The sequence below is a fragment of the Syngnathus typhle genome, linkage group LG19 (genome assembly GCF_033458585.1).
Source record: "Syngnathus typhle isolate RoL2023-S1 ecotype Sweden linkage group LG19, RoL_Styp_1.0, whole genome shotgun sequence".
Classification (NCBI taxonomy): Eukaryota; Metazoa; Chordata; class Actinopteri; order Syngnathiformes; family Syngnathidae; genus Syngnathus; species Syngnathus typhle.
This window is the reverse complement of record NC_083756.1, coordinates 1,703,001-1,728,435: the sequence shown is the minus strand read 5'-3', so window position 1 is coordinate 1,728,435 and position 25,435 is coordinate 1,703,001. Positions and strand designations below refer to the sequence as shown.

The 25,435-nt window shown below is 43.9% G+C and overlaps 1 protein-coding gene across 1 annotated transcript; it reads left to right on the top strand.

Moving 5' to 3' along the window:
- Positions 1–948: 948 nt before the first annotated feature.
- zic1 (zic family member 1 (odd-paired homolog, Drosophila)) lies at positions 949–3,747 on the top strand. Its single transcript, XM_061266182.1, has 3 exons — positions 949–2,328; positions 2,444–2,607; positions 2,687–3,747. The coding sequence occupies exons 1-3, from the start codon at positions 1,341–1,343 to the stop codon at positions 2,912–2,914; spliced, it is 1,380 nt and encodes a 459-aa protein (XP_061122166.1). The 5' UTR covers positions 949–1,340; the 3' UTR covers positions 2,915–3,747.
- Positions 3,748–25,435: the final 21,688 nt, after the last annotated feature.

Here is a 25,435-nt window from a genome sequence, read left to right as displayed (position 1 = left end):
CTGTATTTACTTTGGGTGTGATGTTTTTTTCGGCGGTCACACAGTTCTTGGGAATGTACCAGATTTAATAACGGGTTATTTTTCCCCCCAAACAAAAATTTGAAAGTAATGATAAGACCTCACAAAATGGGAAGGAATCAAATTGTGATTTCAGCGAAAGAATGTGGGAAGTTGTTGACAACCAAAATACAAGAAATGTGGGAAATTCTAGAAAAGTTTAGAAAGCGACACACCCGGCACATGTGCAGCCCATCGGGAAGGGATAAATTCTGATCAAAATGTTTAATAAAACAGGTTAAGGGGCAAAGGGGGTGTCTATGAAAATATAAGAAAAGTTTAGAAACATGTTGGGAATGTGTAGCTCATTGCAAAGGAACTATTTTTGGTGAGTTATTTCATGCACACAAAAAAAAACGCGGAACGTTTGCAAAAAGACTGCATAGCTGTAATAAAAGATGTGACTTTCTGTGTTTACAATGGGAATCATTTTCGTAACAAGTAGGTACAAAAAATTGACGATGACAGAAAAGCTCAACGTTAGCTTAACTCATCAGTTTTAATTACCATGCATGCAAGTTAAAAAAAAAGTATTGTTTACCAAAAGCCTTTAAATTTGACTTTTATGCTATTCGGCTAACGTCGTTATAAATTTGCAAACTTGGTGCAAAATGTCTCGAACACCAACAGTGAAGGCACCTTTTTATTTTGACTGTATTCATGTTTATATTAATGCCAAATTTTCTCTTTTTTTTTCCTCTTCCAAATCTTTCAATCTACCCCGCAAAAAAAAAAAAAAACCTGCGTGGATGATGCAAAGAGACCAATCGTCTCGCGTGGATTGTTATTTGTTGAGTGGATGTTATTGAGGGAGATGGGGGGGCTTGTAGGCGCCGACCAATCGACGAGCGGCCGGGTCCTCACGTGACAGCACCCCCCCCCCCCCACACACACACAGCTCCCACCCCTCCCCATTCATCAGGGCTGGACCGTGTTGTCTTTACAATTCATTTATCTGCAGGAATGATTGCGACTATCAGTCTGCAGCTCAGCGCCCGAGCGAGGAGGTGAAAGTCACGCCACGGGGAGATCGAGCGTCCCAAAAACAAAACACAAGAGACAATAGCGCGTGGGTTTCTTTTTTTATTCCGGGGGGCGCGTGGGCGTAAGATGAGCGCGAGAAGGGCGTCGTAGAAAGTAAACAAGACTCGGGCGATTTCGGGGGAGTTGGGACGAGATAGAGAAACTGAAGGAGAGGGGGCGGGAGGGACGAATATCTGTGCGTGATTTTTTCACCCGTGTCTTCAGTCGCGTCGGCGCGCGCACAGACCGAGTGGGCGAAGATGCTCCTGGACGCCGGACCCCAGTACCCCGCCATAGGAGTGACCACTTTCGGCTCTACGCGGCACCACTCGACGGGCGAGGTGACGGAGCGGGAGGTGGCGCTTGGTATCAACCCGTTCGCGGACGGCATGGGCGCCTTCAAAATCAACCACGGCTCCCACGAGCAGACGGCGTTCTCCACGCAGGCGCCGGCCGGCTACGCGGCGGCCGCCCTGGGCCACCACCACCATCACCACCACCACCACCCGGGCCACGTGGGCTCTTACTCCACGGCGGCCTTCAATTCCACGCGGGACTTTCTGTTCAGGAACCGCGGGTTCGGCGAGGCGGCGGGTGCGCAGCACAGCCTCTTCGCTTCGGCGGCGGCAGCAGCGGGCGGCTTCGCCGCGGGACCCCACGGACACTCGGAAGCGGCGGGCCACCTGCTCTTCCCGGGGCTGCACGAGCAGGCGGCGGGCCACGCGTCCTCCAACGTGGTCAACGGCCAGATGCGCCTGGGCTTCGGTGGGGACGTGTACGGTCGCGCCGCGGCCGAGCAGTACGGCCACGTCACGAGCCCGCGCTCAGACTACGCGTCCACGCAGCTGCACGGCTACGGCCCCATGAACATGAACATGGCAGCGCACCACGGCGCCGGGGCCTTCTTCCGCTACATGCGGCAGCCCATCAAGCAGGAGCTCATCTGCAAGTGGATCGAGCCCGAGCAGCTGGCAAGCCCCAAGAAGTCGTGCAACAAGACGTTCAGCACCATGCACGAGCTGGTCACTCACCTGACCGTGGAGCACGTGGGGGGGCCGGAGCAGACCAACCACATCTGCTTCTGGGAGGAGTGCTCCCGCGAGGGCAAGCCCTTCAAGGCCAAGTACAAGCTGGTCAATCACATCCGCGTGCACACGGGCGAGAAGCCCTTCCCGTGCCCCTTCCCCGGCTGCGGGAAAGTCTTCGCGCGTTCGGAAAACCTGAAAATTCACAAAAGGACGCACACAGGTAAGGCATCGCCAAAACTAAAACAAGTCAGGATGCGGGAAAAAATGAATTTCAAATGAATCAAAAGTCGATGCGTGCTATTTTGCAGCAAAGTGACGCACTTATTTGAATTCAGGTGAGAAGCCGTTCAAGTGCGAGTTCGACGGATGCGATCGCCGCTTTGCCAACAGCAGCGACCGCAAGAAACATATGCACGTCCACACCTCCGACAAGCCCTACTTGTGCAAAATGTGCGACAAGTCCTACACGCACCCGAGTTCCCTGCGCAAACACATGAAGGTAAAATCGCACTCAAAAAATTAAAGGATTCATAACATGCGTCTTTGTAGGCGTAAAACATTTTTTTATTGTTTCCTAGGTACACGAAGCGAGCAACCCGGGCTCCCAGCCGTCTCCAGCGGCCAGCTCGGGCTACGAGTCGTCCACGCCCCCCACCATCGTGTCCCCGTCGGCGGAGAACCCGAGCAGCGGCAGCTCCATATCGCCCACGGCCCCCGTGGCGGTGCAGCACCACGCCGCCACCACCACGACAGCGGGCAGCCACAGCGGCGCGCTCACGTCCAATTTCAATGAATGGTACGTGTAAAAAAATATTTTGGGGGGAAATTGGGTGGGTTTAAAAATGGAAAGTTTTTTTTTTTTTTATGGACTGCAAAGACTTTTTGGAGCGTGGACTGAAAGAGTGCATGGACCAAAAAAGAGAAAAGAAGAAGCCAACTTTTCTTTATTTTTAACTAAGGACTGCTCCAAAAGTTGCAAAAAGGGGGGCGTAGGGGGAATTGTTTTTGTACATACCACAACCAAGATGGAAAAGAAACATACCTGTAATATTTTATTTTGTAAATATCTTAAGGTTGTGAAGAAAAAAAATTGTGCTCCCTTGGTATATGGACAATAGACGCCACTGAAGAAGAATGTTCTAGTCGTGTACCAAATGTGAATGATCACCAGTATTACAAGGTCGAGCTTATAGTATTAAATGTGCTCTCTTTTTTTCCGCCATCATGTATAGCCAGACACCGTGCAGCATTCTCGTCCCTAAAGGTCCCGTTGGAGTAGCACACTTTTAATCCTTGTTGTTATTTAAATGTCATGTCGACGAAATCGTCTCGAATAGTGAAAAAAAGCCTGAACAGTTCCGTGTCAACCTGTTTATTATGTATACGTGATAAATATACACTAAAAGTTACCTGTGTTGTCTGAAAGGAAGTATTATTATTATTATGATTATTATTATACATGTATAACTAGCTCAATTTTCCATATTTATCCGCATGTTTTTAGAGGTGGTCGGTATTTATGGAGAAATGCGCTCGTATGTCAAATTTAGTTTCGATTCACCAACAACACAAAAAAATGTTTGGATACATTTTCGTACTATATTCAACGATTAAAAAAATACAAATGCAAAAAAAAAAATGCGTTGGGCTTGATTTAATTTGGTATAGCAACCGATTGCAGATGACTTCTTCCCTGATTGTTGTCGTTTGCGGAACAACAAAAACTCGAAAACGAATATTTGATAACTGGCCCCCACCCCCCAAAATATAATTTTAAAAAATAGCCACGTGACTCATTAAAGTTGGAATCGCTTGATTGAATTAAGGGAAACGTGAAATTGCCAGCGTGTGTTTGCAACTTTAGTCAATACGAATTGCTGCCCACACACGCGCACACACACATCTACCCTAGCGCCCCCTTCTTTCTGTTTATCCAAATTAACATCCAACACTTTTGCCCCGCAGTAATGTGCAAATTTAATCGATTAATCACCCCGGTTGTTTTTTTTGTGTATACACAAAAAATAAGTTGGCCTTACTTAATTGTTGGGGAATCTCATTTTGCAATCTAATTTATTTCCGTTTGTGGGATCGCCTGGATTTATAAGGGGGGTGCAGCAGTGCATGAAAAGCATGAAAAGTGAACCCCCCAACTCAAGACCCCCTCTCTTTTTTTTCTCTGTATTGTTTGTCTGCAGCTTGCTTGAGCGGCCCATTAGGCAGCCAGAGATCACGTCGTGATCGTCGTGCATGTGACAAGTCTTTGTCAGCAATGCACGGACAGCAAAAAAAAAAAAAAAAAAAAAAAGAGGAGGGGCAGCTAGTGGCATTTTCATTATCGGGGGAAAAGTAGTCAAAACACGAGATCATGTGCTAGCGTGTGTGGTAAAAATGGAGGAGTGTGTGTGTGTGTAGGGGGGGGCAAATGCATGCACCATCTTGTTGGAAATGTATTGAAATGTATTCATATTTCCCTTTTCATGGACTATTACGTCCGGGGGGTGACGCGGAAATGACTTTTTCGACTCTATTTAACAATGCTGTCGTCAGGCAGAGTCCATTGCACTCTTTCGAACACACGCATACACGCGCGCGCACGATCGCAACAGCAGATGCCTTCAAAAATGTTTCTTTTTTTTTTTTTTTTAAAGGGACATTACATCGTGCACTGCATCACACTGATTGTTTTTAAAATTGTGCTGACCATATTTGGGCAATTGAGTAGAAAGTCAGTGAGAGACAAATGACAACGTCTTCAACGCGCGCAACTATCAAAATAAAAAATAAAAGTCATGCATGAACTATATTTCATAATAATCATAACACTCGCATTAATTTCTCTTGATTAACAGCTTAGTCAAGTGCAAAGACTAAAAATATACCTGTAACGCTAACTTGGGAGTGTATTCATTCAAACCGCATCCAATATTTAAAACAGATACAGTAAATAATTACACGAAGGCATCTTTTAGCAACACAATGTATATAAAAAAAAAAAAATCCATGACTAAAACAATTTTCAAAATATTTCTACTATGATGATAATTTGTATTGATTTTATGATACAGTGCAAACCCTTACCACGAAAATAAAACATCAATACCTCCAAATTAATTAATTGTTTTCTTTTTATGTTGTCAATTTAACAATGTTATAATTATTGTTCCGTTTCTATTATTTTGACCCTCCTGTGAAAACAGATAACCAGAATATTACCTGGCCTATTTATCGAAATGTCATTTAACTAAACAGCAATAGGACATCGTTAAAAAATAAAAGCATGTGTATCCATGGTGTGACTAGATAATATCCGAGTCAACAGCACGTTAAATGTAACGAGCTGCCATCATCCTCCACGAGCAGCGTGCTCGAGTGGGCCAACGCGAGTGACATGCCAAACACGAAGCCAGCCCAGCTATGCGTTCAATGGCGCCTCATCGCATTACATAAGCGTGTGGGCGCGCGTGTGCGCGCGGAAACGAAAGTAGATGGCCATAAGCAAGCACTTTAAATGCATGCGCATCAATTCTCAGTCATATGGAAGAAGTCGAGTGATTTTTTGGGGCAACGTGTTTCTTTTTGCTTGCAGTTTTTTTCTTATTTTATTTTGAAGTTATGGGGAGAGGGGGGGAAGGCAGGGATGCAACAAAGTGTTGTTATTATTGTGTATTATGTTGGTCCACGGACTGTGCGTAATTTGCCGACGCGCTACACGTGACGTGACTATTTTTAAACTCCTAAATGCAGACCTACAACTCGCATGGAGCGGAAAAATAGTGAACGGTAAAAAACTAACAGGCAAATGTGAGCAAAAAAAGAAGAAAACGTAAAAATAAAGATTTGGACGCCATTTATCCGCGTAAACCGAGACACGTTAGTAGGTACGCTTGCACAGTGATTCTGAACATTTTGAACCTTATTAAACAATTTAATTTTGCTACTCTGTCAACAGTCAACTGCAGTATGGGGTCCGCAACGAGAGGGATTTTCCTAATATTTTGACGTTGTGGACAAGTAAGATAACATATTGCATATTTTACATAGTTCGTCGAAGTTGACCAATGTTTCATTAAAAAAAAGGGAATTAATAAATCAGCAGTTGTAGTCTGCAGTGCAACATTGCAGGCTGTCTGCAATAGTTTGAGTTTGGCAGCCAAAATGTGCTTTCCATCCATCCATCCATCCATCCATCCATCCATCCATCCATCCATCCATCCATCCATCCATCCATCCATCCATCCATCCATCCATCCATCCATCCATCCATCCATCCATCCATCCATCCATCCATCCATCCATCCATCCATCCATCCATCCATCCTTTTTCTGAACCGCTTAGTCCCCACGGGGGTCGCGGGCGTGCTGGAGCCTATCCCAGCTGTCATCGGGCAGTAGGCGGGGGACACCCTGGACCGGTTGCCAGCCAATCGCAGGGCACACAGAGACAAACAACCATTTGCACTCGCACTCATACCTAGGGACAATTTGGAGTCACCGAGCCTACAAGCTTTACATACACTTGGTCCTTTTTCTGCTTTGATTGTTTAATCTACACTGGGTTTCTAATTACCGTGTTAATTTGTGTGGTTTGCATTACATCAAGCTCACGTTTCATAAAAATCAAAGGTAGGTGAAAAGTACAATTTGCATAAAATGTTGTGAAACGTAATACATTAAATGGCTGCTCGAATATTAAATTGTGACTTTAATAATTCAAAGTTATGTTGTGGTATTTTTGTACATTACACTGAAGTGTCGGCAGACACACACAGGCACATACAATCTTTAATGTTTAAAAAGAAAATGGTTGTACTGTACGTGTACTTGGGAGGCGCTGGTTCGATTCTAGCCTCAGATACATTTCAATCCAATTTTGTAATCTAAAAAAATTATATCACTTTCTTTTTTTCGTTTCAACATTCACACACAATTTTTACAGAAAATGCACATTTATTGCCTTTTCAAATAAAAGCCTTCATCATGTTTAAAATTTCAGCCATACGAGGCACTGGTTAGCACATTCACCTCACAGGCCTGAGGTGCAGGGTTCAATTCTGTTCTCCCCGTGCCTGTGTGGTTTTCCTCCAGTATCCTTCGACATTCCAAAGACATGCATGGTGGCCCCATTGAGCACTCCAATTTGCCCTTGAGTGTGGTTGGAAGTGTGTGGTTGTTTGTCTATGTGTGCCCTACCTGCAATTGGCAACCGACCAGTCCAGGGTGTCCCCTGCCTACTTCCCAAAGTCTGCTGGGATAGGTTCCAGCACACGACCATCGTGAGGAAAAGGATTTCAGAAGACCTATGGTACTTTTTAAAGCCTTACGATATATACATGGTAATTTAAAACAAAACAAAAAACCCCCGAAACAGGGTCATTCATTTTAAATAAAGCCCGATTATACATGCTCATTTAAAAAAAAAACCCTCCTTACTATACATGATATATTATTTTTAAAAAAAAGAAAAACAAAACCTTTGTATACATAATTTTACTTTTTTATATATGGTCATTGTTTTTCTAAAAAAAAGAAAAAAAAAGGCCTTACTATACATGGGTAAATCCTTACTATACACGGTCATTAAAATAATACAACAGTCTGTCTTATACATGGTGTTTTTAAAGACTGACTATACTGTACATGTTTTTTTTAAAATAATTTCTGCAGAAATTGCACATTTTCTACTTATATAAGCACACGACTGATTGGGCCATTCATCTGCAGCTCGTGTGTTCGTTATGGTGACGCGCACTGTGAAGTGTGACCCCCGTAACATCACTTGTGTTGTCTGACACGCTATTAGGACGGCATGGGAGATTTGTGGAGACCCCGAGTGATGTCGCGCAAGACCGCACCCCCCAACCCCCAACATCCCACCTTCACCCCCATTTTTTTTTTTTCCTTTTTTTTCTTGGACATGTTGCTTAATGAGGCCGGTCCAATTAGCTCCCTGCTGCAAGCTGGGGTGGAACCTGAGCAGGGGTCTTGGAACCCGAGGAAGTGCCTGGCTCAAGGGCCCTCCCGTTAAGTACATGTTAAATGACTCTGAGGTTCTCTTCGGTACATTTTTGGATCTCTGAGAAAATATTTCCACGGACCACTACAGAATCCTGTTCCATGGTCCTGATTAAATTTTATTCTATTTACCATCTTTGAAAGATCACAAAAATAATCTGCAGACTCTAGTCAAACATCTTGTCACAATAACACTCTCTTTGAATAACCGGATGGACCAAATTCTTATTTCGAAGGTTCCCAGCCCGGAGGCCGTGATCGTTTTGTCGCTGGACAATTTCAAATTGCAAAGTCCATAAAGCAAAATGTGAGCGGAGAGTTTGGTCAGGGCCACATTTCAACTTGACGTGGTGATAAAAGGGAGGTGCAAAATGTAGCGTCGTCGCCGCTTCTCCACATCTGCTTAGGACTACGCACCAACGTCTGCTTCCTGCTGAGCCTTTCGTGAATACCCCCATCATTTCCCAATAGATTAGTTTCTGTTTTCTGGCGAGGTATCAGGTATCTGGTGTTGAAATTACAAATAAAAACGTCTGCCGCTACCAGAACAGAGAAATTCTTCGACTCTTCCCAGACGCGAGCATGTGACTTGGTAAGAAATCATAGCGCTACCACAAAAGACAACAACAACAAAAAAGCGCTTAAATCTTTCATGAATGTCACATTTTTCCTCCATCAAAGCACACCACAAGAACTTGGTGTTCAATGATGTGCTTTTTGTTTTTTGTTTTACTTCTTTGTTGTGCAACAGATTTGAATCAGACACGTAATGGTCACGTCATTAGGGGCACAGATGCAACACAAACATTTCTGCAGTTACAAGGAAAGTCAATAAGTTCTATTTATGTTGACCATGACATTAGCTACAACTTCTCAAAATGACGCAATATCACTATAAACGTTTGCTTATATCAGCACCATCAACAAAAAGCATGCCGGAGTGGCATTTTTGCTCTTGACTTCCTTCAGGAATATTCACAAATAGTTATGAGGTCACTGTTTTGCCCAAGGGAGGGGCGGTAGGATGAGAACGATTGGATCGGGATTTGGCAAAGAAAAGCCGGTGGTCAGCTACCATCAAGCAATGCACGCATGTCCGCCTTCAGCAGGTGGACGTGCAATATGACCACGGATGGATGCCAACGTGCGAAGGATACAAACAAAATCCAAGGCGGGAGGGAATGTTATCAATTACCAGACTAAAATAAAACATCGAATTCAGTCTTTAAAGCCGAAATTTGGTTATAGAAGGAATGCAGAAGCAGATTATTTTTCTTATGTACACACAATGCCTGCAATTGACTTGTGGTCTATGTGGAAAAAGTGCATGGCGAGTCCACACGAGCACCGTACAGCTTTTATTTTTTATTTTTTATGTCAGACTTCATTGATCAAAGCGCAGCCATGATCCTTCCAATTTGCTCCAATCAACACTTTGCAAATAAAATGCCAAACCTCGTACATAATAAGACATGTATATCCAATTAGGCGGCGCTGCCTGTTGCTCTGATTGATCATAATTGGGCCAAAGCCGCTTGCTCGCTCTGTCCAGGTGTTTGGTGTATATTACGCTTGCGCTCGCTTGGATTCATCAACTAATTGTGCATTTTCCACCTGTGCGTCTTGCATGTGACCAGAGGAGTAACGCCGCTGCTTTGCTCACAATTGAATGCAACCTGTTCTATACTACTTTAGATACACCGATAGACAAGTTGAAATCACTTCTAGCTTGCCATACTCATGTAATTCAACTAGAAGCATTCAGCTATCACAATTGCGGTCAGAGGCTTCGAGTTCCTACTGCATATACTAAAGTGCAGCGCATACAATGCTGAAAATGGCCGGCAGTGATGTCTTATCATGTGTTGACACAAACTAGATTCCATGTGTAGTTTAATCTCTCACCTAGTGAATAATCTGAACATGAACTGAATAAAAACGTCACGGTAGCGTCTCCTCGACATGCTATGTTTGAGATTGTTGCAGCCGCGGCGCAGAGGCGCGCGGGGAAAGTATTGGGGTCAGCAGGGGGACGACACGGGATGGAAGAAGATAAGAGCGGACGCCCTTCATCTCACTGGCCGCCGACAGACGTAAGTCAATTTTGCTCTCAGCGGGAGACTTTCCCAGGACCAACTTTTGGCTAAATCCAATCAGCTGCCAGCGGGACGGCCGTGTTGCATGTTACCGTGTCACTTTTTGCTTCCAGATGCATCATTTCTAATCATTCACTGCATCGTGAACGCCTCTTCTGACAACATTAATTATCAATCGAATTGATGTGTAACGTACATGTTTTATGTATAGGGCTGCGGGTCACCTTTTCTGTCATTAACCTCCCAAAAAAAAAAAAAATCTAAAGCGCTATAGTGCCATCTGAATAAATATGCCTCACCACACAACATATGGTTTGAAAAGCAAACAACATTCCATTCATTTTTTTTTTTTTGCCAAGGTACGAGGGGAGACAATGACGGTTGAAGACAACTCTTGCTGGACTGCTCTGGCGTGGCGGCCTAGCGTGAGATTTCTCCGTCTGCCAGGTGCGAGTTCCCAAATCATTCTTCCCTCAAAACACCCATCAACTGACCTGACAGGCAAGATGGGCCTCGTTGAATTCTTTTTTTTCTTCTTCATTTGATTGGCTTAATTCCATCATTCCTCATTAACGTGTGCTATTTTCTTATATCCAGGGGAATGCTTCCGCGGCGGCTGTCCGAGGCGAACCCTTGACTCTCAGGTCTCTGGAAGCGCATAAGGTCTGTCCGGATCTGGAGTCACATGGTACGTGTTTCAAGGTCATCTGGTCCAAGTTGGCCCACAAGAAGGATGTAATAAAAAAAAAAGAGAGGGGGTGGGGGTAGGGGTGGAAAAAGGAAGGATCCATCTTCAATTTGTGGAATTGCATTGTTATGCCTGAATGCAACGTTCCTCGCATTTCTGGGTGATCATTTTAAACTCCTACAAGTGTCAAGTCCACATTAGTCCACATATGGTTTGTTTTGGAGTAGGTCTGCACGCCACCATATGGATGGCCCAGAACTGCACCAGAGCAAACAATTGGTCCCCAACAAATTAAGAAGAAATCGAGTAAAACAGGACCCTCTTTGGACTAATTGAATAACATACTTTATTTTTTTGATAATAGTTATATTTGTAAGAGAAGAAGGCATCTATTCCAGAATAAAAATATACATTAACAAAATTCACAATTCACACATTAATTAATCTGCTAAAACTATGACTTCTCATCCTGACAAAATAGACTTAAATGCAAAATATTTGTACAAAATATGAATTGGTTATTATAATAGCACGACTTCACTGCTACAAGATTTCGAGGTATAAATAGCAGTTATGATCACAAGAGGGAAACAATCTTTTGGTCTTGAGCTTTGGGCTACAGTTTAGCATCATTCTCTTCTCCGACTCTTTAGCAAAGGTAACCGGGATTTACTATCCCAAAGTGTACATTCAAGACTTTAATTTAATTCCTCCGTTTATGCAGTAAAGCGCGTTGGAGCGTGTGCACCCGACTCCATATTGAATGCGTGAATGTGGCTGATTGTCGGAGGGCGACGGCATTACTCGCTAACTAAATAATGCAGTTTAGTGCCATGGCAAGGATGAGCAATGACGCCCACGGGGGGTCTGGACAATGAATACGAGCAGTGATGAATCTGCTGTGAGATAACAACAGGCCTAAGCATTTTTTTTTTCAAAAGGATATTAATACCTTTTGTATTTTCATCCCCTTCATAAACTCCAGCTGTATTGGGATGTTTATGTTGGTGCTTTTGTTTTACCGCCGGGTGTGACAAATGAGTATAGTTACAATGCAGAACATGTGAGGCATAATAGCTTCTTTTTTGTTTTTTTTGGTTTTTTAACCTTAATTCTGTTATGAGCAAATACATTTTCATTTCATTCATTATTTGTTTAGCAAATCTGTGCAATCTGCTGTGTGCAAATTGTAGTGGCGAGTTACTGGGAAAGAAATGATTACAATACGGGTCTAAAGGCTTTAAGGTAAGATGTAAAAACTTCTTTTTTAAAATATTTTGGTTGGCTTTGGATTTATGCAGAAAAAAAACCAAAAGTCACCAGGATGCCAACGCCAAATGTGAACTAATCAATCATGTGTGCGTGGCTGCACCTGCGTGTGCCCAAAAGAAGCTAGCAATAGTTGTAGCAGCTGGCAGGTGTGCCCCAAAAAACTGCTGGAGATCACGGTTGCTATTCATGAAAAATTCCTCAGCCAGATTTGCTTGGAAACATAATGTCCTCAGACGCTAAACGCAAACAAATCTCTATTTTATTTTTATTTTTTTTCGTGTATCGTGTCAAGGCCATCGCGTGCTCCCTGGCGTACCTTGTTGCGTGGGCCACTTGAAGGTAGTCGAGATTGAAAGTGTCGCGGCAAAATATGGTCTAACTGGTCCCTGGAGAAACGCAGTGATTGCGCATCAAGTCCATGAGGTGATATTATGCTTTAATGTGTTGTTTTACTCCTCCGGGGCTTTTTCCCCACCCGACATCTGGCGTGCTTTTAATTCGATGACGGCGCCGACGCCTCGGATTCACTTCATTGCCGATACGGCGGTCTCCCCTGCTCTATCGTGATTCGCCTACCGTGGCCACACTATCGCATTTTTTTTTCTTTTTGGTGTACTTCTCGATAATATAAATCTGTCATTTTGGGGGACTTGCTGCTAACAAAGTAAAGTTGCTAGGCTGCGTTTTCCGAAGCTTCCCGTGATAAAAGCCGCAGCGCGAAACTGGGTTTGATTTGTTAGCGTGAGTGCCCTGAGGGGAGCGAGGACCTCGCATCGCGTCAATGGGAGCAAAACAATAGGCCATCACTAATCAGCGACCTCAAGGTTGCCATGAGGTTGATTGTAATGCAGGTGGCACGAAGGAAGTGAGGGAGGGGGCTGGGCAAATAAGAGCCACGGACCTCTTTACTGCCTCGTTGGCAATTGTGCTCCAAACGTGACGTTTTTTAATGTCCTCTAAAGTCAGATATTTCCATTCGCCACTTATTTATCTCAGCTCTCAGCATCGCTACACCTTTGACTTTGAAAGATGAACAGGAGTAAAAAACGAGAGAGAAAGAAAGGGAGGCGAGTGGATGGCAAACATGTCGGCGGCTGCCAAGCAGGAAATGGTCCTTGCGTTAGTTCGGCTGAGGATTGGACGACAGCCAGTGCATGGCCATGGCTAAGTCTTGCGGCAGGAGCATGCATGCCTATGTGTAAAGCCGCCAGAGTTTGTTTGATATATGAAAAATGAGGTGAGATCCAACAGCGGGGGATGTGCTGATGGAGCGCCGACGGAATTGTAGTGGCTGAGAGGCGGCTGTTCTTCTGCCAAGAGCTTTACATCATCTTTTGGGGCTTTCACTTCACTTATAAAGGCAACATTTGATTGAGAATGGATCTGGATTCGGTGTGTTATTGGAAATCCAGCCCGCAAACTGAGGTAATAACAACAAAAAAGAAGCTATTTTCTATTAGCAGAATTGCTAGCAAATACAAAGTAGTAGACCCGATTTCAACAGTCGATAAAGCCCTAATAGTTATTATTTTCCAATTACATGAACACAAAAGCTATTGAACGACGGCTGGAGCGCTATACTTGTCTACTGTGATCATGTGCCCAAAACGCTAATCAGCCTCAAAGCAGCCGTCTTTTTTTTTTTCCCCCTTGCTACGTCTCGCGTGCAAAATGATTCATTCCGGTTTTATTTTTTAATCCAACCATCCCAAACTTGCACCATCCAAATAGTATTAACGTAGTGATTAGGGCATGTAAATTGCAAGTTTCTCATATACACCTTTCATCTCTCGCCCGCTTCGACGTGACCAGGACCAAAAGCAGATAAAAATGGTGTTGTTGAGAGAGACTCCAAGGCTGATATTTACCACGTTCATCCGGATGTGTGACATTGAGAGGGACAAGCAGAACCAGCGGGGTGATTAAGGCCCCATTATCATCTGCGCCTCGCACGGGCAGGAAATCTGTCGAGCCGACTGACTTTGAAATCAACCTCTTATGGGGAGTCGCGAAGTGAGGCGAAGCGTTTTGAAAAGCGAGATGGTGCCTACCTGCGGCAGATCACCCTGTCACACAACGCGGTTCTTTCATCTGCTTTACAGCCAGAGCCTTGCTAAGCTGTGAACCAACATGTCCGTCCTGATCTCAAGACCTTTCAAAACAAAAGCAAATGGAAAAAGGTGAAGCATCTTCAAGCTGCTCTTTAACAATCAACAGTTTTGTCATTTCATATTTGTCAAGCTTTAAAAAAAAATGTTTTTCAAACCTCTGTATCTGAGGACATGTGACAAGTCTTAAAAAAAAAATAAAAAAAATAATGATTACTCCAAAGTGCCATCGCTTGTCTCCGGTGTAGCACCTGACTAGGAGGTGTAGACCTTCTTAGGCTGGTGTGAAATCCTTTTAAGGCTCACTGATGGAGAATGTGACATCCAGCTTCTGTTACCTCCAGTTTGTGTGCGTGTGTGCGTGTGTGTTTGTGTGTGTGTGAACTTTTAAGCACACGGTCTTGATTATGAGACGCTAACTATATTACTTGATTACAATGTTAACCAATGTTATACATTAAGTACTTTGCATTTCCACTCTCAAAATGCACTAGGGAGACCTTTAAGGCTTTTTATTAGTGCATTTGTTGAACATATGTTATCGTATACTTTACGGGCTTGATTTCATGGTAAGGCCAAATGAGCTTCCAGTTAATGATATTCATGGGCCCGGCCCGGCGCTCTGCCTTGAAGCTTGTATGTACTGCTAAGCTCCGTCTAGCCCCCCCAATCCCTGTTCAAACCGTTAGTTAGTTAGTTAGTTAGTTAGTTAGTTAGTTAGTTAGTTAGTTAGTTAGTTGGTTGGTTGGTTGGTTGGTTGGTTGGTTGGTTGGTTGGTTAGTTGGTTAGTTGGTTAGTTGGTTAGTTGGTTAGTTAGTTAGTTAGTTAGTTAGTTAGTTAGTTAGTTAGTTAGTTAGTTAGTTAGTTAGTTAGTTAGTTAGTTAGTTAGTGCTTTTCATTCCTTTCGGAATATAGGCCATCGATGATGAGTTTCCACCCTCGTCTGTCTTGTGCCATTTTCTCCAGCTGTTTCCACGACAGTCCCATCTTCTTGACATCCAGCTCAGTGCTCCTTCTCCAGTTGTTTTTGGGTCTCCCTCTGCTTCTTTTGCCTTGTGGGTTCCATGTTAACGCCTGTTTGGTTATAGCCATGTTGTTTTTTCTCAGGGTATGTCCTATCCAGCTCCACTGCCTCCTCAAAACCAGTATCTCTATTGTTTCTTGTTTGGTGTGGTCCCATAGGCTGGTGTTGCTGGTGCGGTTGGGCCAGAAGATCCTGAGGATGCGTCTTAGGCAATGGTTTGTAAAGGTTTGCAGTTTAGCGGTGATGTGTTTGGTGGTCCTCCATGGTTCTGATCCTCATAGCAGCACTGTTTTGACGTTGGAGTTGAAGATTTTGAGTTTAGTATTGAGTGAAATGGTTTTAGTTTTCCAGATCTTATCTAATATGTTGAATGCTGTTCTTGCTTTCCCTATTCTTGATTTCACATCTTCCTCCGTTCCACCGTCCACTGCAATTACACTTCTTAGGTATGTGAATTTGTCTACCTTTTCCAGTGGGCAGCCCCTGAGATTAATGGGGTTTGTATTTTTGTTGTTTACTCGAATTACTTGGGTTTTTGCTCCGTTTATATTTAGTCCCAGTCCTGCTGCTGTTTTTTCGAGTAGTTGACTTTTCTCCTGTATCTGTTGGTGGCTGTGTGAGAGTAGAGTAATATTGTCAGCAAAGTCCAGGTCTTCTAGTGGTTCTGTCAAAGTCCATTGGATGCCTGTCTTTTTATTGTGGGTAGTTTGTTTCATGATCCAGTCAATGCATAGGAGGAATAGAAACCGTACGCTAGTGGCCTTGTTTAAAGAAATGAAAGTCACAGTACCAAGTGTTGGACGACTGACTCCATTTTTATTTGAAATCGCCAAAGATTTTGTGATTGCCAACACAGTCACTCAAGTAAGTTTTCTCCTAAGTTTTGTTTTCTCATGAGCCTCCGTGTCACGATCAAGGGGGGCTTTTCTAAAATGTCAACACTTGGAGTCACAGGCCGACATTTTACATAAGACAATGCAGCCCCTAAAGCTTGCGTAATTAGTCTTGCACTATAAATCAAGGGGTGCGATTCTATTTCGCCATGCTCTAATTGAAAAGTCCTTTTTGTTATAGACTGCACAGGACGGTGATAGATGTGGAATCAGGCACAAACTGTTTGAACCACTCAGGCTGTGATTGATCAGCCCCTCCGGGATGTCGGGTGGATCTTTCCCCCTTTGGGCCACAAGATAAAAGCCTAAACAACTCCCCGGTCTTGTTGTACGTCCGGATTGTGTGCGCTTGTCACAGTTATTATGTGGCGCTGTTTGACCTTGAAGTTTCTGTGTGCATTCGGGCCGAGATGTCTCCGAGAGTTCTCTTTTAAGTCTTACCTTTTTATATGCCATTGACGCCACTGTACACACACACACGCACACACGCACACACGCACACACACACGCACACACGCACACACACACGCACACACACACACACACACATGACATCAACGCCCCGCCGAGGAGAGTATTTGCATGAAAATTTAGGTGATTTATGACTGAATTCTATTGGTTTCTTATAATCGGCCGGCGCATTTTTGCACAGGGCTTAGTGGTGGCCGGAGTGATGGCACAGTACAGTGCTGGAAGCAGACTTCAAAGAGTCTCACCAAAAAGCCCAAATCCAAAAGGTAGACCAGCTGGCATGTTTTGTTCTGCATTTCTGTGTCCCGCTTTTCTTTCCCCTCTTGGCATCTTCCTTTCCCGGAGCATTTGCTTGGAAGATTTACACGTTGTGTTGTGCGGTAAAAACAAGAAGCCAGAAGGAGAGCGAGCCACGCCGGGGATTCGGGTTTGTGTGGTATTTCAACAGGGTCGGGAGCTGATTGTACTGGCGCCGGCGATGGATGTGGCTTTTTTAGAAGAGGTAGATCGGAGGGGATCACTCGGCATCTGGCCCGACACTCTTGTGTCACCTACCCCCGCAGTAGGGGCCCCAGCAGGGGGGCTCCGCTGAAAGGCAACATAAATTTCAGAGGGGGAATCAATAGACTGTGAGAATTGGAGGAGATGCATCGCTTTGGACTCTCTGACTGTGACCCGGCTATAGACAACAATCTTTGGCTAGAAGGGGAAAAACAACAAACCGACGCTGGTAATAATGACGTGACAATTTTTCAAATAGATGCTCTTTGAGTGCATACAGTAGCGACTCTAGTGGCTGAAGCGACAACAGTCACGTTAGATCCGGAGGGGGGGGGGGGGGGGTGGGGGCTAGGTATTCTCCCACAAGATGTATAAATAGACGCAGCCACTGTGCTCCCAGTGTCAAAGTTAGGACGCTCAGCATGGTGCACACTTCAAAGTGACAGAGGAAATTCTCCAAAACAACTGGTGGAAATTTCAAATCAGCATTCTCTCTGAAAGCTGTGTGACCTGTAGTCCACCCTACAGTCACATTCTTAATATGTGTCACCGGAGGGAGCTTTTGATTAATTGGCAAGGTGAGGAAAATGGAAGAAAAGAAAATAGCAAATAAGCAAAGGACATGAATTCATATTTGAATAGCGTCTGAAATGACATTTCCACATACTGTTCCCCCCAAACATCAAAGTAGTGCCCCCGCTGAACATTACGCTGTACAAGACAGTCTCCACTGCCGTCCACTTCTCTTTCTAATACGATTTCAAGCGTGAGTTTTATGAAGGAAAATCTTGGCTGGAGATTCCCGATTTTTTAATTTTATTTTTTTTAACTGTGTTGTTTCAGGGGAGAAGCAAAAGGTTTAACAGGGGGGACGTGGGGGGCATGTATTGCAGCGAATATCTATTGATGTTACAAAGGCCGAAATGACAATGAGCGGGGCAACATGCACTTTACAGTCACATTATTGATTTTTTACAAGCTTCTGGGGATGAACATAATCATTTGCATCGATGTGGGAGCTGTGAATGAGATTATTGCTTATACACATTTGATAATAAAATGATTATTTCCCCCTTTTGGTTCCTCTGCAGATGGAAACAATTGTGCTAGCACTAACCTAAGCTAATGCAGCAGTAAAGTCACAATTTAACAAAATATTTATATGAACAAGCTATTGATGGCGCTAACTGCGCATTATTTTTTTGTAGAAGCGGTACAGAAAATGGACGCATCTGACATTTGTGTTCGTCAATGACTCATCAAGGCGGCTAACAGATTAAAATAGTGGAAATTTTCTGACGGCTGAGCTTCTTGCTCGGGTGCACGTCAAAAGGACGCCAGGAAGGTTGAGGAGAAATAATTGTGTGATCTGTCCTTTGGCCCTTTGGCTGCCCTAATCACTCAAGGCTGATTCAGAAAATGCAGGCTTGAATGTCAGAGGGCCTCCTGCGGAGAGGTGGAGCGTTTCCGCCGCCTTTGGACAGCCGTCGCCCGGTAATCACCGCTCGCTCGCTCGGTTGTTCTCACCAACCTGGCCCGGCCCGGCCGGGCACTCTAGTGCTCCCCTTGATTGAGCACCTCCATCTAACAAGGTGCTATTGCTGGAGCCATGTTCTGACAAACCGGCGGATTGATGCCCGATCATCACAGGACACTGCCTCACCCCCCTCACCGCCTCCGCCCCCCGGCTCAGCCGTGCGTGCGGAACGAAACCTTAATGGGAGCATCGCACCTCAAAAAATCTGATAATGAGCCACATTACCTTTTGTTTGAAATCATCTTGTTGCATCTGAGGGACATTTGTAGCTTGATGACTAGTCTTCAGTGTGTTACATGATGTAACTTACATCAACCGCTTGTATCTTCTAAGTATGGTTAGCCAGAATTTGTCCATTTAATTACGAAAATATCTTTAAAAAAATTATGAGTGAATTTCATTTGTTTTAGTCATGAAAATAAGAAATAATAGGCATGAAGAATGGAAACGTCTTAAATTATGTTCTCCCATACCTGAGATTAAAACGAACAACTGTTTTTTATGTGAATTGCTACTAATGACTGACTCAGCTGGACTAAATGCTGTTTTGAAAGTTACCTGCCAACCTCGAACACATTACCTCATTTTATTTGAAAAAGAAAAAAAAAAGCAAATTCAAGGCTTCAGGTCAAAATAAAATACCAGGGTGACACTGAAGCTGACAAAAAATTCTCCAAATATTTATGACACCCCACATAGAAGCTAATTTCCTGATTTATGAACACATTCTGGTGACGTTATAGCTCAAATGCTAACACAAGCAAAAAATCGGTGCCTCAAGTGTTTTTTTCATTAAGCTCGTCTTTATTAACGTGGTACTGCCCGAGCATTTCCATTTGCAACGCGTGTAGATTAAGCGCTGACTGCATTTACAAATTATGATCAATTGTCCTTTTTTACAAAACTGGATTTAAAGTGTCATAAATGTCGCCTTGCAGTACAAAATAATAGCCCCGTTCAGATTCCCGATTGTCCAAATTAATTGTCGGCTTGCCTCCAGTCCTTTAACCCCTCATCTGTTTACATCTTAATATAATATTGTTGATTTATCTGTGATAAATTTGCCGCTGCAGGCGCTCGCCGTCCCGATTGTGAAATGAATAGACCATTTTTGAGGGGGGGGGGTTTCATTCTCTGGGCGGCTTTGAACGAACTGTGGTAAGAAAGCGACAGAGAGAAATAATGTCCAGCGTTTCGGAAAGACATTTGTCATTCAAGACAGCCCATATGAGGCCGTCGACACGTTAAGTTCCCGCTCAAATCAGAAACGACTTCTGGCTGCGGAAAGGAAAGTAAAAAAAAAACAAATACGTTGGGCTAATTTTCAAAGGTCCTCATAATGCGACGGCCGGCGTTGATTAATACTGCATTTAGCAGGCTTGTTCCTCTGTAATGAATTGGGGCCATTAATCAATAAAGAGCACAGCACTCGGAGTAGACGGGGGACATGCTGGCTGCTAATAGGAAAAGCCAGGAAGTGGCACTTTGGCGGGCATTGACCACCCCGGTTGAGGTGTTCATTGTGCACCTGCCTCCGATGCAATTAAATGACATCATTAATCAGCATCCCTTTCAAACAATGATGGCCGATTGCAGTCTGCACCCTTTTCATTTGTCAGATGATAAAGGCTTCGCTATCAACTTCAAAGATTTAAAGACGTTTTTTGCTAGCCCTGATTGCGTCTTTTTAAATACGGAATACTACTAAGAGACAACACATATTTCTGACTACTAGCTGGCTACATGAGAATGTTGATTTCCTACATGCCACAAAGCAATGTACTTCCGTTCACACTTGATGAATGAGAAGCTGCGGGGCAATGCTAGCAGGTCTCGCTCTATTGTGCTGATACAATGCTGGAAAGATTCGTTGATCAGCCACGGAAACATGATTTAAGAGTCAACGCTTTCTGACTCCGATGCTAAATGGCTATTTATACACCTCTAAACAAAGTGAGTATTTTTTTTATAGCGGGAATAAATCTGGCTGGAAATGAGAACTAACTTCCCCCTTTTGAGTTCATAACACCGGGGCGAGAGCAGAAGATTAGCGAGTTTAATATGCACCGGAGGGTAAAGAACATTCTATTACCGTCCGTCGTGTAGAAATAACCCCATAAAGAAAGCCAGATAGCAATTTGGGGAACAATTTTCAATATGATTTTTATGACACACACTTCTACTTATGCTAATGAAGTTGTCGCGGCGCTTGTTCGCGAGTGCTAATGCCGAGAGCTCATCGTTCAATTTGAACGAATTACACTAAACTGTAATGCATAAACTTCATTAATGCTGCAAATGAGAAAACACGTGTTATTGCATTTCCAGACCAGTGGCTGTGGCTTGCCGTGTTTTATATTGTTTTGATCTAATTTTGGAAGATGCAGAGGGAAGCGCTCTCCGAGGTATACGGGGACGGCGCCAAAATACAAACAAACAGCGGGGGACGCTTATCCAGCGCCGACGACAAAATCTCATTGAGGAGAGAGATTGTGCCGTTTACGCGTTAACTGAATAAACATCTCATCCATTGCGGCTCGAGTGGGTTTAATGTCACGTGGGCATCAATTGGGTGTAACAAGATGACATCGTCATTTATTACTCCCTGAATCAAAATGTGAAATATAACTGATTTTTTTTTGAATGGTCACAAACTAGTTTGTCTTTGCTAAATTAAATTTTTTTTACTCAAATAAAATTGCAATGGTAAAAAGCAGAAATACTTGTAAGTCGTCTGAGCACAAAAATAGTCAAGGGAAGAAATCAACGGTTACGGTCGATATCAGCAAAAGTAATTACCTGTTGGCTCTTCATTGGTTTTCAAAGCGAACAAACTTGGCTCAATGACTTTAATCCCTTAATGTGATTTCGTTCGCTGATTGAGGAAGCCGGAAAAATGTCCTAATGTGTCTGGACAGACATTGAGAATCAGGTTTGATTCTTTTAATTGCAGTGTGAGCTTCCGGCACATTTTTCATGCTACGAACGCTTGATGTCGGCAGAAAAGTTGTGGCTAATATTATTATTATCATGATTATTTGAATCACTAAGAAGCAAAGGCCAGTTTGTAACATCAAACTTTCCTTTTCTGACTCCTCTCTGTCTTTATCTGCCACTCGCAAAATGAGGACACTCCCAAGTTGTCTGCAAGAGCGCTGACACGTGCTATTAGGCATTTTGGACGAGTTGTCTTTGCCCGTTTATTTGCAAGGTTCGGGAAAATGAATTTAACATCACGGGATTAGAAAGCGCAGGATTTATTGTATCCATCAACGGAGCACCGAGTGACACTAAGCTGTCTCTCAAGTGTCCAAATGATACTCTCAAATTTAATGAGATCTTAAGCTCTGCCAGAATATAATTTTTTAAAAAAAGGGTGAGAGAGGAAAAAGACAGCAGAAAAATGTTTCCCAAGACTCTACAACAAACTTTGCCAAGAGCTGTAATATGTAGAAACAGTGCAAGTGGGACAGCCAACTAGTGTTTGGATTGATTTCATATGAGGAGATACCTTCACCATTAGAATGCTGAATATTTTCCATTGTCCGCATCAAACCTATATAAATACAAATCCATTGCAAAAATGGCACAGATCTGGCCCGAGTTTGACACCGACGTTCTAAAAGGAAACATTTTTGCCATTTTCTGGACACGGCTTTGTGTTCCCAGCGGGAGAAGGTGATGACCGCGTCTGGTGGCCCGCCAATGTTGAGCCACCACATGTTCCTTCACCCACTCTCTTCCTGTGGGTGGAGAAGTCACAGACCTTCTGGCTCGCCTCCCAGCCAGCCGTCACCTTTGCCAGCGAGCGGTAAAACAAAATGCTGTTTTGATTTCTACTTGTCTGAATCGTGAGGGAGACACGCGATGGACATGTCTGCCTTACAACTCTGAGATTCGGGATTTGAATCTTGGCTTTGTCCATGCTGGACTTTCTCTGGGTAGCCACAGTTCACAAACAAATTCACGGAAGACTCAATTTTCCGTAGGTGTGAATGGTTCTTTGCTTCGCTGTGCTTTGTATTAGGCTGCCGACCAGTTCAGAAGAGGATATGCGGTATGTAAAATGGATGCATACATTCTGAGTATGCAAAGCAACAACATATGATGCGTCAGTTTGCCGCGTTGGCTTTATAAAAGCACCATGAGGCGTAAAAAGCCAAGGACCGCCCAAAGGAGCCCTTGGCCGTCACTTTGAATGGACGCGAGGCAGTCAGGCTGAAGGCTTCCCACTGACTGGAGAGGAGTCGTCGGCCAGCCTTTCCTTGTCACAGGCGGTTAAGGCAGTCACTGATCCTAATGCCTGCACTGTTGCAGCAGCATTCCAATTTCTAATCACTGCGTGACTTGTCAGACCTAATGAGGCTAGTCGGGGAGGAACGGCGCGATAATGAGAGTGTCACACGCTGACCTTGCTTAAGATCTGCATCCACGATGGCCCTCTGGAGATGTAAACAACGCTAAGAGCGCAAAACCGATCAAATTTAAGCTTAAAGTTTATTCTGATTCCATGTCTATCATTTGCAGAGTGTGGATGGCGTGCACTCCGTCAGAAGCATCTCATTCATGTTAATCCTCAGAGTGGAAGAGGGTCAAGCGGCAGGCATGCTCGAGCTGGAGTGGAAAGGTCAACACTCAAACTATCCCATGAAACCATTTACGTAAATCTTAAGAGCACCAAAACAACACCCTAACTATAGCCACAAAAGCTAATCAAAGAATTTCTCTCGGAAGGCACCCCTTCAAATTCTGACCCTGCGCACATTTCCCACAACTTTTTACTAGTATCCCCTGGAAACTGCTCCACATTCTTTAAACTCTGGGAAAAAAAGAAATCAAAGGGGGGGAACGGGAAGAGACGAAGCCTTTACACATTTTAAAATGCACTTTGATCACACATTGAGACAAGTGACTGACCACCATCCTATTCATATCCTCGGAGTTCATAAATTTGAGTTTATTAGCGCATTTTATTTGAGATTTTTAGTAACCCCCCAAACAAAAGCCACCTAGGGAATAGCCTTTGTTTCCCGCTGGAGACTGACACTCTGCTTTCTTAACAACAGGTTAGCAACTTCTCATCACTTGCATGAATCAAGGGGGTCATGAGCTCCTGATGATGAATGGCAGCCAGCCTCTATCGAGACGCTTTTTCCACCATGTCACCTTGCCGTTGCTACGCGGCCACAGGGGCAATTTAAGCATCAACGTATCCACTGGGAAAGGGAGGGGCGACGAGGGCCGACGGGTCCCCTCTCGGGTAAGTGGCTTTGCGGCGGAAAGCTGACGCCTGCCACTGCCGTCAAGGTTGTTGTCACCGGGCGGCTCTTAAAGCGCAACGCTGCCACGTTTAAGGATGAACGCCGAACGGGGGAGGGTGGGAGGCGAACGAGAAGGACAAGAATTACAGGGCGTTAGGCGGCAGGGAAATGAGTTCTGCGAATATTGCTTACATGGCCGGGAACACGGGGGAATATTACCTAATCAGTCAAATCCTTGCGAGCTGACACCTCTTGTGCGGTGCCCAACGAGAGACCCGCCTGAACCCCGGTGCCTCCCACCCACGGCTCAGCCCTGAGGGAACCCCCCTGAGGGTGGATCTGCTGGTTGGGAATTTCTCCTTGACAGACACTCTCAGAATTACTCTAATGGTTTTGCATACAGTGCAGTAAGGAACGACCGGGGGCTACTTTACCCTCAATTAAAAGTCCACCGGTGAAGCTGCATATTTTGCATTTGGCAACAATGTACGTGTTAAACTGAAGGTGATTTTAATAGGATTTTCTGCGGTTGGGAACCAGAGATTAGGAGATTTATATGGCGGATGTGCAGAATGTGAACAGGGGAGAGTTTTAATCTGGACTGGATTAATAATGCCTGACTGCTGCAAGAAGAAGAAAAAAATAAGGTAACGGATGAGACATCAAAAAGAAATAATTACTTCATTTTAAAGGAGGTGTGAACGAGCACATTACATGGTAATGCTGACTCCATACGAGAACATTTTGAAAGCCTTGGCAAATCTAACTTGAGTTATTTTTCACTCATGGAGAAAAACATTGTGTAGGTACATCAACAAAGTAAATTTCAAAAGAATTAAACATAATATTCCCTTTGATCAATCAAGGGAATGCAGTAAAATACCCATTTGAGTGTTATTATGCCAACCCAGTGCAATGCTGTACAGTGCAAAGTACAGTGTATATGCAAATGATATGCTAATGAGCAGAAGGCCCTGATGGAGCAGCGCACACCCCGATGTAGTAAACCTACTAATGTTAAATATATAATCCATCTGTAATCAAATTTGACAGTTAATCAAAGGAGACATTGCAAAAGCAAGGCGCTTGGACAGACATAAGTAACCCCTTCAGCGTTTGCATAATAAATGTCACACTTCAATGTCACACTTCTATTAAGCCAGGCCGCTGACTTTATTAATGATTCATCTGTTTGTTTAGTTAGAGACGGCTGCTAGGACCGATAGTTATGTCAAGGTTGAGGAAGTGGGTGAGTTTAAAGGGAGACATTTTCAAGGAAGAAGGTAAAGGGGGTCATTAAGATAGGATGAATTTGTTTTCTAATGATATTCAGGTGCTTTTTGCGTGACAGCTGCTTGGGCGCATTTAAAGCACAGCGGCGAGTGAAGGAGTCCTTTTGATGGCGGACAAAGGGGGACTATCATTTACAGAAAGTGGGCTTCAGCCAGAGAGGGTGCGAGT

Bases quoted from the DNA above. Each gene is read 5' to 3' on its own strand.
- zic1 (XM_061266182.1), top strand. From the start codon at position 1,341: ATGCTCCTGGACGCCGGACCCCAGTACCCCGCCATAGGAGTGACCACT. The intron at 2,329-2,443 runs GTAAGGCATCGC...ATTTGAATTCAG, and splicing joins TCACAAAAGGACGCACACAG to GTGAGAAGCCGTTCAAGTGC. The intron at 2,608-2,686 runs GTAAAATCGCAC...ATTGTTTCCTAG, and splicing joins CCCTGCGCAAACACATGAAG to GTACACGAAGCGAGCAACCC.